Here is a 17,637-nt window from a genome sequence, read left to right as displayed (position 1 = left end):
ATTTGTCCCAGTGAGGAAGATAAAGAATGGTAGGGTGAAGGAACCATGGGTGACAAGTGAGGTTGAAAATCTAGTCAGGTGGAAGAAGGCAGCATACATGAGGTTTCGGAAGCAAGGATCAGATGGGTCTATTGAGGAATATAGGGTAGCAAGATAGGAGCTTAAGAAGGGGCCGAGAAGAGCAAGAAGGGAGCATGAGAAGGCCTTGGCGAGTAGGGTAAAAGAAAACCCCAAGGCATTCTTCAATTATGTGAAGAACAAAAGGATGACAGGAGTGAAGGTAGGACTGATTAGAGATAAAGGTGGGAAGATGTGCCTAGAGGCTGTGGAAGTGATCGAGGTTCTCAATGAATACTTCTCTTCAGTATTCACCAATGAGAGGGAACTTGATGACGGTGAGGACAATACGAGTGACGTTGATGTTCTGGAGCATGTAGATATTAAGGGAGAGGAAGTGTTGGAGTTGTTAAAATACATTAGGACGGCTAAGTCCCCGGGGCCTGACAGAATACTCCCCAGGCTGCTCCACGAGGTGAGGAAAGAGATTGCTGAGCCTCTAGCTAGGATCTTTATGTCCTCGTTGTCTTCGGGAATGGTACCGGATGATGGAGGGAGGCAAATGTTGTCCCCTTGTTCAAAAAAGGTAGTAGGGATAGTCCGGGTAATTATAGACCAGTGAGCCTTACGGCTGTGGTGGGAATGCTGCTGGAAAATATTCTTAGAGATAGGATCTATGGGCATTTAGAGAATCATGGTCTGATCAGGGACAGTCAGCATGGCTTCCTGAAGAGCAGATCATGTCTAACAAGCCTGATAGAGTTCTTTGAGGTGACCAGGCACATAGATGAGGGTAGTGCAGTGGATGTGATCTATATGGATTTTAGTAAGGCATTTGACAAGGTTCTGCATGGCAGGCTTATTCAGAAAGTCAGAAGGCATGGGATCCAGGAAAGTTTGGCCGGGTGGATTCAGAATTGGCTTGCCTACAGAAGGCAGAGGGCTGTGGTGGAGGGAGTACATTCGGGTTGGAGAGTTGTGACTAGTGGTGTCCCACAAGGATCAGTTCTGGGACCTCTACTTTTTGTGATTTTTATTAACGACCTGGATGTGGGGGTAGAAGGGTGAGTTGGCAAGTTTGCAGACGACACAAAGGTTGGTGGTGTTGTAGATAGTGTAGAGGATTGTCGAAGATTGCAGAGAGACATTGATAGGATGCAGAAATGGGCTGATGGAGTTCAACCCAGAGAAGTCTGAGGTGGTACACTTTGGAAGGACAAACTCCAAGGCAGAGTACAAAGTAAATGGCAGGATACTTGGTAGTGTGGAGGAGCAGAAGGATCCGGGGGTACATGTCCACAGATCCCTGAAAGTTGCCTCACGGGTAGATAGGGTAGTTAAGAAAGCTTATAGCGTGTTAGCTTTCATAAGTCGAGGGATAGAGTTTAAGAGCTGCGAGGTAATGATGCAGCTCTATAAAACTCTGGTTAGGCCACACTTGGAGTACTGTGTCCAGTTCTGGTTGCCTCACTATAGGAAGGATGTGGAAGCATTGGAAAGGGTACAGAGGAGATCTACCAGGATGCTGCCTGGTTTAGAGAGTATGGATTATGATCGGAGATTAAGGGAGCTAGGGCTTTACTCTTTGGAGAGGAGGATGATGAGAGGAGACATGATAGAATTATACAAGATATTAAGAGGAATAGATAGACTGGATAGCCAGCGCCTCTTCCCTGGGGCACCACTGCTCAATACAAGGCGACATGGCTTTAAGGTGAGGGGTTGGACGTTCAAGGGAGATATTAGAGGAAAGTTTTTTTACTCAGAGAGTGGTTGGTACATGGAATGCACTGCCTGAGTCAGTGGTGGGGGCAGATAAATTTAAGAGACTACTAGACAGGTATATGGAGGAATTTAAGGTGAGGGGTTATAGGGGAGGCAGGGTTTGAGGGTTGGCACAACAATGTGGGCTGAAGGGCCTGTACTGTGCTGTACTATTCTATGTTCTATAGTCATTGACTTCAGGAAGTCGGATGGAGCACATGCTTTTGTGTATGTCATTGGGGCAGAGGTCGAGAGGGTTGGCAGCTTCAGGTTTCTAGGTGTAAACATCACTAATTTCCTGTCCTTCTCCAACCACATAAAACACCATAGACGAGAAGGTGCTACACTTCCACTTCCTCAAGTAGGTAAAGAAATGCAGCTTGTGCCTGTTGACCCTCACCAACTTTTATAGATGCACCATAGAAAGCATCACAGCTCTGAACATGACCGCTTAATGGTATTGGTCCATGGAATAAAAAAGGGTGGAACCCCTGGCCTAGAGTGTGCTACAAAGAGCAGCTCTGAACCCCATGGGCCGAGAGGCCTCCTGAGCCTCACTCAGTGCTTTTGGGTTTGCGAGACCCAGTATGATTGGCTGCGTGCGCCATGCAGGTGTGGTGGATGAGCTTGGGCAGCAGACCCGATTGGTCACTCTCAACAAGGCTTGGACTCCAATAATCTTTTATAACTTGCCAGTCATTTCTCAATGAAAATATGAAGTTTTTGTGAGTGGCACAGTGACTCATCTAGTAGAACTACTGCCTAACTGCTCCACTGACCTTTGCGTTAGTTTGCAAATGAGAACAACTCTTGAAAACTAGCACCAGGAAGAAGCAATGTGGTGAAGGAGCAGTTAGCTTGCTTTCTGAGCTAAACTTCAGGGATATTAGCACAGTTATACAGCTGGAGATATTGTACACAAGTAAGCATTCCATCTATATTCACTTAATTTCGTCTTTTGAAAATAAGTTTTTGGCTTCAAATGTGCAATAAAAAAGGAAAATTAATTCAGCAAATTTTGAAAATAGAATCGTAAGGTCAGATAGGAGAAATAAAAGAGGCCATTTGGCCCACTGCATCTGTGCTAATCAACAAGCACCCATGGGCACTAATCCCAATCTATTCTCTCTACATTTCCATCAACTGCCCCTAGATTCAACTACTCACCTACACACAAAGGGCAATTTACACTGGCATATTAACCTACTGACCCACACGCCTTTAGAACTGGTAGAAACAAGTGCACTGGAAGGAAGTACATGCTGGGACAGTGAAACCATGCAAACTCCATCTAAACAGCTGCCAGGGTCAGGATTGATACTGGGTTAGTGGAGCAGTGAGACTGCAGATCTACTAGATGAGCCATGGTGCCATTCACAATAACCTCATATTCGTTGATGAACGACTGGCAAGTTATAAAAGATTATTGGAATCCAAGCCTTGTTCAAGAGTGACCAATTCGGTCTGCTGCCCAAGCTCATCCACCACACCTGCATGGTGCACGCAGCCAATTATACTGGGTCTCCCAAACCTGAAGGCACTGAGTGAGGCTCAGGAGGCCTCAGCCGCCCTACCCCTGGGGTCTTGCCTTGGAATACTCCAAAACTTTGACCGAAGTAAGGCTGGGATAGAGCCTCAACCTGATAAAGGTTCTGAGGCTACAGATTTTTAAAATATCCCTGATAATAAAATATCCCGGGTAATAAAATATCCTTGATAATAAAATATCCTGGTTTTGCCTGCAGCTGGCGACCGAGACTGAGGTCGAAGTGTTCGGCAGAGATGGCGCTCGGTACTCGATGTCAGAGGGCTGATCAGAGCTTGAAGTTTTTGGATGACTCAGAGTCAGACTACGGTCGGGCATGGCAGGGAGAGTTTTCTTCCTTCTCCCGTCTGCGTGAGATGTGGGACTTTCGAGAGACTTTAATCTTCTTTTTTTACTGTGCCATGGCCTGTTCTTCATCAAGTTATGGTATTGTTGTACTGTTGTAACTATATGTTATAATTATGTGGTTTTTGTCAGTTTTTCAGTCTTGGTCTGTCCTGTGTTACGAGAATACACATAAAATTAAGATGTTTGCTGGCCTGGGCTAGCATCAGTGGCATCAGCAGTTGGTCTGCCACCTGCCCTCAGGGGAAGGAGAAATAAGGAACAATGGAGCAGCGTCTGGAGATGTGTAATGAAGGGATGTGGGAGGGAGAGCTGTCTGGAGCGGCTCCCCCCTTTGAACCCTGAACTGTTTGAAGTGATGGACAGGCGATACCCCAGCAGGGGGATAAAAAGGGACAGGTTCGCTAAGACACACACACGCCACCCGAGGTAACGAGACCCTGGAAGCGGTGCGCTTCTCACGAGTGGGTGAGAAGTCCCAGACAACGACAAGGGTGGAAAGGTACGATCAGCGGGAACCCGGTGTGTGTCCGCCCTTGCCTGGGTGCCGGGTTCACTGCAGAGGATCGACCGCATCTGGAGGAGGGGTCACAGTCGGTGACCTCAGGTGACATCACCAAGGACCTGCCCAAAAGCTGTTTGTGAGCCATCTCGCTGGTCTGTGAGCCATCCCGCTGGTCTGTGAGTGAAGCAGTGTTCTGAATGATCAGTTGTTCCTATTCTGTCTCTCTTCCCCCACCTTGTCCATCGCCATGGCAACGATTACTGCGAACGGAACTACAAACTGGACTGAACTTTGAGTCATTTTGAAATTGGTCATTTACCCCTAGACAACGATAGAGCTTGATTGATGCTGTTATCTTAATTCTGTGCACATGTGTGGTTATCATTGTTGAATTGTTGCATTTATTATCCTTTCGATTACTGTGTTGCTTGTTTCTTTAATAAAACTTTCTTAGTTCTAGTACTCCAGACTCCAACGGAGTGATCCATTTCTGCTGGTTTGGCAACCCAGTTACGGGGTACGTAACATAAGTGGAGTTCTCGTCCGCGATTTTGAACGCTAAATTTGGGACGGAGTAAATTGATTGGGTTAAAATTCCCGAAAGAAAGAAAAGACAAACAGCAGAAATGGAGGTTGAGGAATTTATAAAGGCGCCGACCTTGGAGGCATTAGAGGATGCCAGGAAATCGGAATTGTTAGCTGTGGCCAAACGGTTGAATCTTTCTAAGGTGAAGTCGACAATGAGGAGAGAGGAGATACACAGAGCTATTGTAGAGCACTATGTATCTAAAGGTGTGTTTCCCCAAGGTGAGCTGGGGGAGGTGTCTGTTGAAAAACCTGCTGGAGACGCAGTACAGGTACAGCTTGAAAAACTGAGACTCGAGCACGAGTTCCGGGTACGGCAGTTAGAACACGAAGAGAAAGAGAGAGAGGTAGAAAGGCAAGAGAGAGAAAGACAGTTGGAGAGAGAAGAGAGAGAGAGGGACAGACAGTTGGAGAGAGAGGAGAAACAGAGGGAAAGGGAATTCGAGTTGGAAAAGTTAAGGATAAGGGCCGAGCAGGGGCTCGTGCCGAACCAAGGTGGAGGGTTCCGGGCGACCCAGGAGGTTAGGCTGGTTCCCCCATTTGACGATACCGATGTGGATCGGTACTTTCTCCATTTCGAAAAAGTGGCCATAAGTCAGGACTGGCCAAGGGATAAGTGGGTTGTTTTACTTCAGAGTGTACTGAAAGGGAAAGCCCAACAAGCTTACTCCGCTTTATCCGCGGAAGATGCCCAGAGGTATGAGGTGGTGAAAGAGGCCATCCTCAGGATTTATGAGTTGGTCCCGGAGGCATACCGGCAGAGGTTCCGGAATGCGAGGAAGCGGTGGGACCGCACGTATTTGGAGTTTGCTCGCGAGATGCAAACATATTGTGAGCGTTGGTGCGCCTCGAAAGAGGTAGAAGGGGATTATGACAGACTGCTGCAGCTGATTCTGATTGAGCAGTTTAAAGGTTGTGTCCCTGAGGGTATGAGACCCTACCTCGATGAGAAAGAGGCAGCCACGTTAGCCGCAACTGCTAAGTTAGCGGATGAGTATGCGTTGACGCATAAAATGAAGTTTGCCCCGAGTAAAGGCTACCAGAAGGGTAGTCAGGACGGCGGGGAGAGTCCACCGGAAAAGTCAGAAAGTAAGCCGGGGACTAGTGAAAAGGATAAGGTAGACCGGGAGCAGTCTGGTAGGAAGTCTCCTGGGGTCGTCTGTTATAATTGTGGGAAAGTCAGACACTTTGCGTCCAGGTGCTTTGCCCCAAGGAAGGAGACGGGGAAAGGAAAAGCGGAAATTTTGAATGGCTGTATTGAGCTGTTAAGCGAACCGCTAGGGAAGGACAGGTCTGAAAAAGTCCAGGAAGGGCGCGAGAGGTTTATCTCGGCCGGACTGGTGTCAGTGAAGGAGAGGTTAAAACCAGTTCCAGTGCGGATCTGGAGAGACACGGGAGCGTGTCAGTCACTAATACTGAAGAGTGTATTAGAGTTTAGCTCAGAGACCCAGACTGGGGAGGTAGAGGTCAAAGGTGTTGGGGAAGGGACAGAGTCAGTCCCTTTGCACCAGATACATTTACAGAGCAACCTGGTCTCTGGACTAGTCACGATCGGGGTGAGGTCCGAATTACCGACGAAAGACGTGGAAGTCTTGCTCGGTAATGACATCGCCGGAGGAATCGTGTTCCCAGTCGTGAGATTGACGGGTCAGCCTGCCAGCATGGAGGCCCCGCCCGCGATGGTGAATTTGGCTGAAACATTTCTGCCAACCTTGTATGAGACAGGGTGTAGTGAGATAAGAGGTAGTGAGGGAGCTGGGACGGACGTAGCAGTAGCCAGGAAAGAATTTGTGCAGACGCAGGAGCGAGACGAGGGGCTGATGGTTTTTGCCGAGACCGCTCTCTCTGACACAGCCTTGACAAGCTATTGTGCGGATAAGGAGGTGCTAAGGAAGAAAGGGAAATCAAGTACAGCATCCGCAGTTGAGGAGTGGGGGGTGGTGCAAAAGAGTTATGGGGATGAGGTTTTTAACATGGCCCACGAGGTACCCCCCGGTGGACATTTTGCGGTGCTGGAGGAAACAGTTGGTGGAATCATGAAAGAGAGTTACCGGCTGCCCAGGGGGAAAAATGTTATTGATCATGACCGACGCGAACTGAGACGGTCACCGGCTTTTGATATGCTAACAAACCTAGTCGGTGTTAGCGTGGAAATCAATGAAGCTAGGGGCCCCCTGCTAAGAGGAAAAAACCATTTTGAAAAGATTAGGATGGGATCGGTCAGATGGGAGAAGGCTATTGTTTTGGCCAGGTCTACTGATAAGGTCTCTCCCTTAATCCCCGAAGGAGTAATTAAACGACTCGCACCCATGTGTTTGATTGTCCCGAGGAAATGCAAAGAACTGGGACGTTGGGTTATGTCTGTTACAATAGGGCAGCCAAGTAAACAACACCCATATTTTTCGAGTAATTCAGTGACTAAAGGGCTGATGAACACAGAGGTGTGTATTGGCAATTTAACACGGCTGTCTGAAGCCAGTTTGATAGTGAACCTTGAAAAAAATGAATTCGGCCACACGAGAGTCACTTACCTGGGAATTGTGGTGACACAGGGGCAGCTGGCAGTGATGCAAGCTACAGTGCAGGCTATCGCTGACCTCCCAACCCCGACAGACAAGAGGGCCCTCAGAAGGCTTTTGGAGATGGTGGGGTACTGCAGGAAGTTTTGCAATAACTCTGCGGTCAATACCCGTCCCCCTCCTACTAAGCCCTTGCGAGAGAAAATTGAGTCGGAATGGGACGACCCTTGTTATTGTGGTCCGGGACAAAACCAAATGAGAGGTTACATTGGTCGCAATTCATCAGTGTTTTTGGCCACTATGAAGTTTGCTGAGTTGGAGCCTGGTCTAAGGGATTATTAATAACACGTGTAAAAGGAACAGAAAATGTGATGACTGTCTGTCAAGGTGTTGACAGCTTCAAATACTCTGTATTAGCTAAATAACTGTTAAAGATGTATATTGTGTATGTATCAGATAATGTAGTCATGTTTGTAATTTTTACCTCCCGGTAAAAATCCTTAAAGGGGGGAAGTGTTACGAGAATACACATAAAATTAAGATGTTTGCTGGCCTGGGCTAGCATCAGTGGCATCAGCAGTTGGTCTGCCACCTGCCCTCAGGGGAAGGAGAAATAAGGAACAATGGAGCAGCGTCTGGAGATGTGTAATGAAGGGATGTGGGAGGGAGAGCTGTCTGGAGCGGCTCCCCCCTTTGAACCCTGAACTGTTTGAAGTGATGGACAGGCGATACCCCAGCAGGGGGATAAAAAGGGACAGGTTCGCTAAGACACACACACGCCACCCGAGGTAACGAGACCCTGGAAGCGGTGCGCTTCTCACGAGTGGGTGAGAAGTCCCAGACAACGACAAGGGTGGAAAGGTACGATCAGCGGGAACCCGGTGTGTGTCCGCCCTTGCCTGGGTGCCGGGTTCACTGCAGAGGATCGACCGCATCTGGAGGAGGGGTCACAGTCGGTGACCTCAGGTGACATCACCAAGGACCTGCCCAAAAGCTGTTTGTGAGCCATCTCGCTGGTCTGTGAGCCATCCCGCTGGTCTGTGAGTGAAGCAGTGTTCTGAATGATCAGTTGTTCCTATTCTGTCTCTCTTCCCCCACCTTGTCCATCGCCATGGCAACGATTACTGCGAACGGAACTACAAACTGGACTGAACTTTGAGTCATTTTGAAATTGGTCATTTACCCCTAGACAACGATAGAGCTTGATTGATGCTGTTATCTTAATTCTGTGCACATGTGTGGTTATCATTGTTGAATTGTTGCATTTATTATCCTTTCGATTACTGTGTTGCTTGTTTCTTTAATAAAACTTTCTTAGTTCTAGTACTCCAGACTCCAACAGAGTGATCCATTTCTGCTGGTTTGGCAACCCAGTTACGGGGTACGTAACACCTGTTTCTGTGATATCACACCAGAGGAATATTGTATCATTTCTTAATGCATGCATTACTAAATGACAATAAAAGAGGACTGCGTGTCCTCATAATCTAATCTAAATCTAAACATCTAACGACATTAAAATTATTAAAAAGATAGAAATATAAAAATTCTGTCTGTCTGTATCTTGTTTTACGGCGGTAAATTATTAAAAATTATTAAAAAGACAGAATTTTTATATTTCTATCTTTTTAGTAATTTTTAATGTCGTTAGATGTTTAGATTTAGATTAGATTATGAGGACACGCAGTCCTCTTTTATACATTAGAACGCTGTGAACTAATACATAAATAACAATGAAAACAATATGTAACAGTTCAAAGACCAAACTCCAATCCACATTTCCGGAACCTTCATTCAGATGAATAGGGATTCTGATTCCATGCCAAGTCTGGCTGACTGACTGACTGACCAACTCCACACGGAGCCAGCACTAGACCACAGTATCTAGTACACATCACTGCAATAACAACCAATCACCAAGTCCAGGAAAAACTTGCTAGCAGCTGAACACCTGCAGTTCCTTTAAAATTACGGGCAAGAGCCAGCACAATTCAGCCCTTTATTTCCCTTCAGTAAATTAGCTTGGTTTTGTCGCAGGTACCGAGATACTGTAAAAACTTGTCTTACATATCATTCAATTTGCTATGACAGCATTATGCATTATATATTTTGGGGTGGCATGTAGGTAGTGCAACACTTCACATCACCAGTGATCAAGGTACCACCGTTGCATGTAAGGAGTATGTACATTCTCACCGTGACCGCATGGATTTCCTTTGGGTGCTCAGGTTCAACCCCTCTCCCACATTCCAAAGATGTTCAAATTAGTAAGGGCTAGTAAGTTTTTGGCCTGCTACGTTGGCGCCAGAAGCATGGTCCCATTTGCAGGTGGTCCTCAGCATATCCTCCCACTGTGTGTTGGTCATTGACACCAATAGCTCATTTCATCATTTCGATGTATGCGACACACAAAGCTAATCTTTAACCTTTATTTAATTAAATGATCGTGCATGTAATTCCTGTCAGGTAATTCAACATGATTCTCTTCACTGGACCATTATATTTTAGTGGCCTTTCAAAAAGAGGATGTGGGTTGAAAATATTTGCACATTTGACCTCCAGTGAAGTTTCAGCGCCTTTTGTTTTTCAAGAACTGAAATCACCAACATTTATTAAAATTGGTACAACACTACAAGGGGCCTTTCCCATTTGAATACTAAAGTAATTTCTTCCACACGATAAAAAAAAATGCAATAAATTAGTTTCTGAAATAAGGTGTTACCTGTAGAACTTAGGATCCAGAAGACCATAGACTTCCTGATCAGCAGGAGATATTCCAGCAAACATATAGTAGAAAATATGGAAATTTTTCTCGCCTTCATCCTGATGCACAACTCTGGATTTTTCCAGAAGGTATTCATTGATTTTCGCACCTTTTACTAGATAAAAGCAACGATTCACATATTAAATTAACTATCCTGTCAAATGGATGGACTATCACAAACTATCCTCTTTGTCAGCATATTGTTACTGTCCCTGAGCTTCCAAGATTTTCCTCCAATCTACTTCATTAATTATGTACTAACTCTAAAAGGATATTTCAATTGAAATATAATTAAATATTAAAATAGCTACACAATTGCTGCCTGGCTGTAGTAAATGGGAAGGGGAAGAGCTACATTGAGAGATAAGGATTTAATTTCCATACTGTCGTACAGATATGTGACAGACTCAACTAAAACTATTTTCTACATACAATTACTACATTCAAGGAAAAACATTGCATCAGCTCTAAACTTTTTGGAAGCTTAAGTGTAACAAAATTACCTTCCACAGTAAATTGTGCTCCAATTGACATAAAAAACTTTGTTTGGGGAAGTGATCAGATGTCCAACAGTCTCATTATGCTAAATTGAGTAATTTGTTGCATTATTTCATTTCGTCTGAACCAGGGTGCACATTAATTCAATGGATCGTTGGCTCCCCAGCTCAAAGCAAATGAATGCAAACTGGCAAAAGTGAAAACAGGAAATACAAGAGTCCACAGGCTGGGTCATTCACCCAGCTTAAACTACATCATACCAGAGCAGTTGCCAAGTTTTCAGCTGCCCTGAAGTTATCTAGCAGAAGCATCTCTCACACAAATTATCTAAATGGAGGGAGAATGCAAATGAGCAAAGTATTTAGGTGTTGTAGAGCATGAATCACAAAATGATAGTACACAGGTCGAACAAGTAGATAAGGACACCTTGACCTTTATTACAAAGGGTTTAAAAAAAGAGAGGTTTTATCACAATTAACTGTTGAGCCACACCTAGAGTGCTGCCAACAGTTTTATGAAGTTTTATTGAATGAGTAATACATCACAGTAACAGGCCCCTCTGACTCAGTGAGCTAACACCGCTCCACTACACCCATATGATTAATTAACCCAACAATCTGTACGTCTTTTAGAACGTGGGAGGAAACCGGAGCACCTAGAGAAGATCATCTGCTCACAGACAGCTGTGGGATTGAAACTGGGTCACTGGTGCCGTAATGTTATTACACTAACCACTACGCAATCATGCCAGCCATGTTTTGGAAACTGTTTCAGAAAGGAGAGCATGGAGGCAACCCAAAGGAGATTCACCAAGCTCATTCTGTAGATGAGAGGACCGTCCTATCTAAAGAAGCTAGATATATTTGATCTGTTTGCATCAGAGCTCAACAGAAGGGGGTGGGGGTGGGGTTATTGTTGTGTCCCACAAGATCTTGAGCAGGCATGATGGGGTAGATGTTGAGATGCTTTCATTAAGGGGAGAGTCTTAAATGAAGGTGCATTGTTGCAAGACGGGCTAGACATTTAAAACTGGGCTATGTTGAAATTTTCTTTCACAGAGGGTGATAGAGCCTTCTACACCATTGGGTTATGAATACTAGGTCATTCGAGGAGGCAGCTCAGCAGCGCAGTGGTTAGTGCAATCGTTTTACAGCACAAGCGATTACTGATCGGGGTTTGATTGCCACCACTGTCTGTAAGGAGTGTGAATGTTTTCCCAATGACCACACGCATTTCCTCCAGGTGCACTAGTTTCTTCTCATTTTGGTGGGTCAAATTTGATGACGAAATATAATATTAATAAAAATTTTAGGCTTAAATCTTTATCAGAAGGGATTAATAACAACTATTTATGATATAATTAAAAATACAGCCAAGTATATCTGTTAAAATTAAAAATGAATGGGAAAGGAAACTTCAACTTCACCTACCTATACAGAAATGGGAGAAAATTTTTCAAATAGTTAGTTCTTCCTTTATATGTGTTGAACATACGCTGATACAATTTAAGGTAGTACGTAGGGCCCACATTTCTAAAGATAAACTAGCTTGTTTTTACTCCCATATAAATCCTATTTGTGACAGATGTCACTCTGAGGTGGCCTCTTTGACTCATATGTTCTGGTCCTGCCCTCTCTTGGAAAAATTTTGCAAAGATATCTCTGATATCATTTCAACAGTTTTGCGTTTCATTTTATAACCCCATCCTATTACGGCAATTTTTGGTTTGCCAATGATGGAACATAGCTGTTTATCCTCTTCAGCCTGTCGTATGATCGCATTTGTTACATTAAAGGCCAGATAGATCTATTTTATTGAATTGGAAAAAGACCAATCCTCCTACTACATTTCAATGGTTTTCTCAAACTATATCATGTTTAAATTTAGAAAAAATCAGAAGTCTCATTTTTGATCCTTCAGTTAAATTTGAAGCGATTTGGAAGCCATTTATTCAATATTTTCAATATGATGACTTTTTCCGAATCCTTTTTATTAACTTAGAATATATGAATAGAGGAGCAGAGTTGGCGACATTAATGAATGTATTCGATCTAATATATTGGATATAACAGCCCTGCTTTGGCTGTTTGGTTTTTTTTCTTGTTTTTTTGGGGTTTTTCTTTGTGATATTTTTTTCTTTTTATTTTTTTTCTCTTCATGATTAATTATATCAAGAGTTTGGAAATTTATTACACTCGTACTATTTGTAGTTTCTCTTCTCTATGTTTATTATCAATAATGTAATTCCAATCTCTTTATATCACTATTGTTATTATGTTTATGAACTTGAAAACTAGTAAAAAGATTAAAAAAGAAAGAAAGATAATTTCAATGGTGAGACTCTTGGCAGTGCGGACGATCTGAGAGGTCTCGAGGCCCGTGTCCGTAGGACACTCAAAGCTGCTGCACAGGTTGACAGTGTTGTCAAGAAGTCGTATGTTGTGTTGGCATTCATGAAATGTGGGATTGAGTTCAAAAGCTGTGAGGTAATGTTACAGCTATTTAAGACCTTGGCCAGACTCCACTTGGAGTACTGTGTTCCATTCTGGTCACCTCACTACAGGAAGAATATGGGTACTATACAGAGAGTGCAGAGGAGACTTACAAGGATGTTGCCTGGACTGGAGGGCGTACCTTATGAGAAGAACTTGGCCTTTTCGCCTTGAAGCGACAGATGATGAGAGGTGACCTGATGAAGCTATACAAGATGAGTGGCGTTGATCGTGCGGCTAGCCAGAGGCTTTTTCCCTGGGCTGAAATTGCTAACACGAGGTGCTTTAAAGTTTTAAAGTGCTTGGAAATAGGTACTCAGGGGATGTCAGGGGTAAGTTGTTCACACAGAGAGTGGTGGGTGTGTGGAATGCACTGCCAGCAGCAGTGGTGGAAGCGGATACAATAGGGTCTTTTAAGAGTCTCTTAGATAGGTACATGGAGCTTAGAAAAATAAAGGGCTACGTGCCAGGGAAATTCTAGGCAGCTTCTGGAGTAGGTTATATGGTCGGCACAACATTGTGGGCCGAAGGGCCTGTAATGTGCTGTAGATTTCTATGTTCTAGGTTCATATTCCAAAGATGTACATTTAGAGTTAGTGGGCATGGTATGTTGGCACTGGAAGCGTGACGACACTTGCAGCCTGCCCCAGCACATTGTAAATGATGATGGAAGTGACACATTTCACTATGTTTTGATGTCTCAATGTTACGATCGACATGTGACAAATAAAGCCAATCTTTAAAAAAAAGTGCTTAAGACAGAGAAAGATACATTTCAAGAATCAAGGAAGTGAGGGATATGGGGAGCTGGCACAGAAAAGACCATACTGAATAGCAGAACAAGCTTGAGTTCCTGTTGTGTTAACTGGTTAGCCACTTGCAACAAGCAGATGCTGAGCACCTGGTTGATGAGCGGTTACATTACAGTAGTGTAGCGGTTATTCCAACGCTATTATGGCTTGGGCATTCCGGGGTTTGAAGCTCAATTCCAGTGCCTTGGAATGCATGGATTTTCCCCCGGGTCATGCAGTTTCCTCCCACAAAGATGTACCAGGTAGGCCAATAGGTTATGGAAATTGTCCTGTGAATAGATTATGGTTAAATTGGGGTTGTCGGGGGAGCTCCTAGGCGGTGCAGCTCAAAGGGCCGGAAGGGTCTATTCTGTGCTATATCTCTAAACAAATAAATAAATAAATTTGCCACTAGGAAATGAATCTCACCCTCTGACTTGTGAGAGAGTGACTTCTTGAGCCTTCAACTAAGTATTCACATTGTCTTTGGCTTACTTGTTCGCAAACCAAATTTAGAAAGGTATGCTCATCTGTATTCTTTGCTCTCAGCCCCAAAAACAACTCTTAATTTCTCTAATGCTCACATTCTATACCAGTCCCAGTGATGGTAACTGGCTAAATAGCCAATGTGACACAATCCCTTTCACAAATGTAGAGAGTGACTTATGGTCTGGGATACACTCTAGTTTGGGCAGATTAAAATCAAGGCACTCAAATGGGAACAATAAATATTTGAAATGGAAAGTTTGACGTAGCTACAGGGAGAGCGCATGGAAATGAGATTACAGGGTTACTCTACATACTCCAAAATGAACTCATTCCTACCTGTAAGAGAACGAAAGGTTGACTCGGTAAAGGCAAGCCAAAGAAGGCAAAAATGCCTTGAGGGACCTGTTTCTCATTAGACTGGATTGAGCAAATCTCAAACTAGATTGATGCCTAATCTATCAGAGGACAGACTCCACTCAAACACGAGGAAATCTGCAGATGCTGGTAATTCAAGCAACACACACAAAATGCTGGTGGAAAGCAGCAGGCCAAGCAGCATCTATAGGAAGAGGTACAGCTGACGTTTTGAGCTGAGACCCTTCGTCAGGACTAACCTCTTCCTGTAGATGCTGCCTGGCCTGCTGCGTTCCCCCAGCAAACTTTGTGTGTGTTGCTTGAGACTCCACTCAGGTGCTTTTCTTTTAAATAAAAGCAGTTTTAAAAGTGGGCTACCAAAATTGGAAGCATTGGATGAATATTTTGTTGTACTAGGTATCATGAGGCTGAGATTAGTCAGACCATTCAGATAAATGAGCCAGACTTAATATTCAATAGGATTTGTGGAGATGAGCCTTGGGAAGAAGTCAGTGAAGAAATCCAATGTGGAGGCAGGCTCTGTGTACATGGGGAAGTGATTCTGTTGTTGTGCAGGTGTAGTTTTGAAATTCATTCTGGGTTGTTAGCAGCTGAAGCGGTTATTTTCAGCCCTTGGTTGGTCTGATTGAATAACAATTCAGTCTTCCTTGGTAGAGTGGCAAATCTGGAAGAGAACAGCTATGAATGACCTCATAGCTTCTGACAAAACACAAGTCTATGGCAGCTTTTACAACATTTCATCAGTTCCAATAACACCATTTGTTCTGGAAGACTGGAAAATTGCGTATGTCACTCCACTCTTCAAGAAAGGAGACAGACAGAAGAAAGGAAAGCTATAGGCTAGTTACTCTGACCTCAGTGGTTGGGAAGACATTGGAGTTGATTATTAAGGATGAGGTCTCAGGCTACCTGGAGACACATGATAAAATAGGCCATAGTGAGCACGGCTTCCTCAAGGAAAAATCTTGCCTGACAAATCTGTTGGAATTCTTTGAAAAATAACAAGCAGGATAGACAAAAAAAAAAGAATCACTTGATATTGTTTCAAGCAACACACACCAAAGTTGCTGGTGAACGCAGCAGGCTAGGTAGCATCTATAGGAAGAGGTACAGTCAACGTTTCGGGCCGAGACCCTTCGTCAGGACTAACTGAAAGAAGAGCTAGTAAAACCCGAGGATGGGCAAGGGGTGTAGTGAGAGGGACAGAGGGAGAAAAAGGAGAGGGAGAAAAAAAGAATGCGTGTATATAAATAAATAACGGATGGGGTACAAGGGGGAGGTGGGGCATTAGCGGCAGTTTGAGAAGTCAATGTTCATGCCATCAGGTTGGAGGCTATCCAGACAGAATATAAGGTGTTGTTCCTCCAACATGGGTTTTCTCCCCCCTCCCCCTTTTCTTTCTCCCTGGGCCTCCTGTCCCATGATCCTCTCATATCCCTTTTGCCAATCAACTGTACAGCTCTTGGCTCCATCCCTCCTCCTCCTGTCTTCTCCTATCATTTCGGATCTGCCCCTCCCCCTCCCACTTTCAAATCTCTTACTATCTCTTCTTTCAGTTAGTCCTGACGAAGGGTCTCGGCCCGAAACGTCGACTGTACTTTTTTCCATAGATGCTGCTTGGCCTGCAGTGTTCCTCCAGCATTTTGTGTGTGTTGCTTAAGATAGAGGAGTGTCCTTTTAGAATAGAGATGAGGAGGAATTCCTTTTGTCAGAGAGTGGTGAATCTGAGGAATTCTTTGCCACAGGCAGCTGTGGAGGCCAAGTCTTTATGTATATTTAAGGCAGAGGGTGAGAGATTCTTAACTGGTCAGGTTAGGGAGGGATGCAAGGAGATGGTAGGTGATTGGGGCTGAGATAAATATTGGATCAGCCATGATGAAATGGCAGACCAGACATGATGGGCCAAATGGCCTAATTCTGCTCCTGTATCTTGTCTTATCTCCTACAATCTATTTTCTTTCTTTTCAAATCCTTTTATTGTTATATACAGGAAAAATAACATGAGTACATCGAAGTAACAACACTTACAATGCCTCAAAAAAATTATCTTAAAGATTGAAAAAAAATTTTGTGATAACAAAAAAAACCTACTAAGCAGAAAAGTGAGAGAAAAAAGAAAGAACCCATTAGGTGTACAACCCCGGAGTCATGCGTCATACAGAATGCTTCTAAAAATAAACATCAAACTGCCAGCAAGAAAATATACTAAAAAAATTTACAATTAGATCATGGAAAAATATCAATTAACTCAAATGATAATAATGAGCAAATGAGCCCCATCTTTTCTCAAAATCAAATAAAGGTTCAAAGGTTCGACTTCTAATTTTCTCCAAACTAAGACGTAGCATCACTTGAGAGAACCATTGTGACAAAGTGGGAGCTGATGTATCCTTCCACTTCAACAAAATGGCCCTCCTAGCTATCAATGTAACAAGTGCAATAACATGTTGGTCAGACACAGAAATACCATGAATATTTTGAGGAACTATTCCAAAGAGCACTGTTAATTTATTAGGTTGTAAATTAATTTTAAGTGCTTTAGAAATTGTTGAGAAAACCGACTTCCAGAACTGTTCCAATATAGAACAAGACCAAAACATATGTGTCAGTGTAGCTATCTCAGTTTTACACCTATAACAATGACTATCAACATTAGGAAAGATTTTAGAAAGTCTCTCCTTTGTCAAATGATAATGATGTACAATTTTAAATTGAATCAGTGAATGGCTAGCACAAATTGAAGAAAAGTTAACCAACTTCAATATCCACATCCAATCTTCCGTCATAAAAGTCAAATTAAGATCCTTTTCCCAATCCTGTTTAATCTTAGATAAATAAAAACTATTTTCCCAACTTTCCTCATTTCACCCATTTGCAGTAATCAATTCACCCACATGTATGGGAATG

General features: G+C 43.6%; 1 protein-coding gene across 2 annotated transcripts in view; it reads right to left on the bottom strand.

The window, feature by feature from the left end:
• LOC134343909 (myosin-IIIb) overlaps positions 1-17,637 on the bottom strand; it is a 182,234-nt gene that overhangs the window by 88,845 nt on the left and 75,752 nt on the right. For both annotated transcript variants that reach the window (XM_063042818.1, XM_063042819.1), the window contains exon 6: positions 10,044-10,200. In XM_063042818.1, coding sequence (XP_062898888.1) covers positions 10,044-10,200 — 157 coding nt within the window. The remainder of the gene's footprint in view (positions 1-10,043; positions 10,201-17,637) is intronic.

Source organism: Mobula hypostoma, chromosome 3, assembly GCF_963921235.1.
Source record: "Mobula hypostoma chromosome 3, sMobHyp1.1, whole genome shotgun sequence".
In the NCBI taxonomy this organism is placed as follows: domain Eukaryota; kingdom Metazoa; phylum Chordata; class Chondrichthyes; order Myliobatiformes; family Myliobatidae; genus Mobula; species Mobula hypostoma.
Note: the sequence above shows the minus strand (reverse complement) of the source record. Positions and strands in the feature narration are given on the sequence as shown.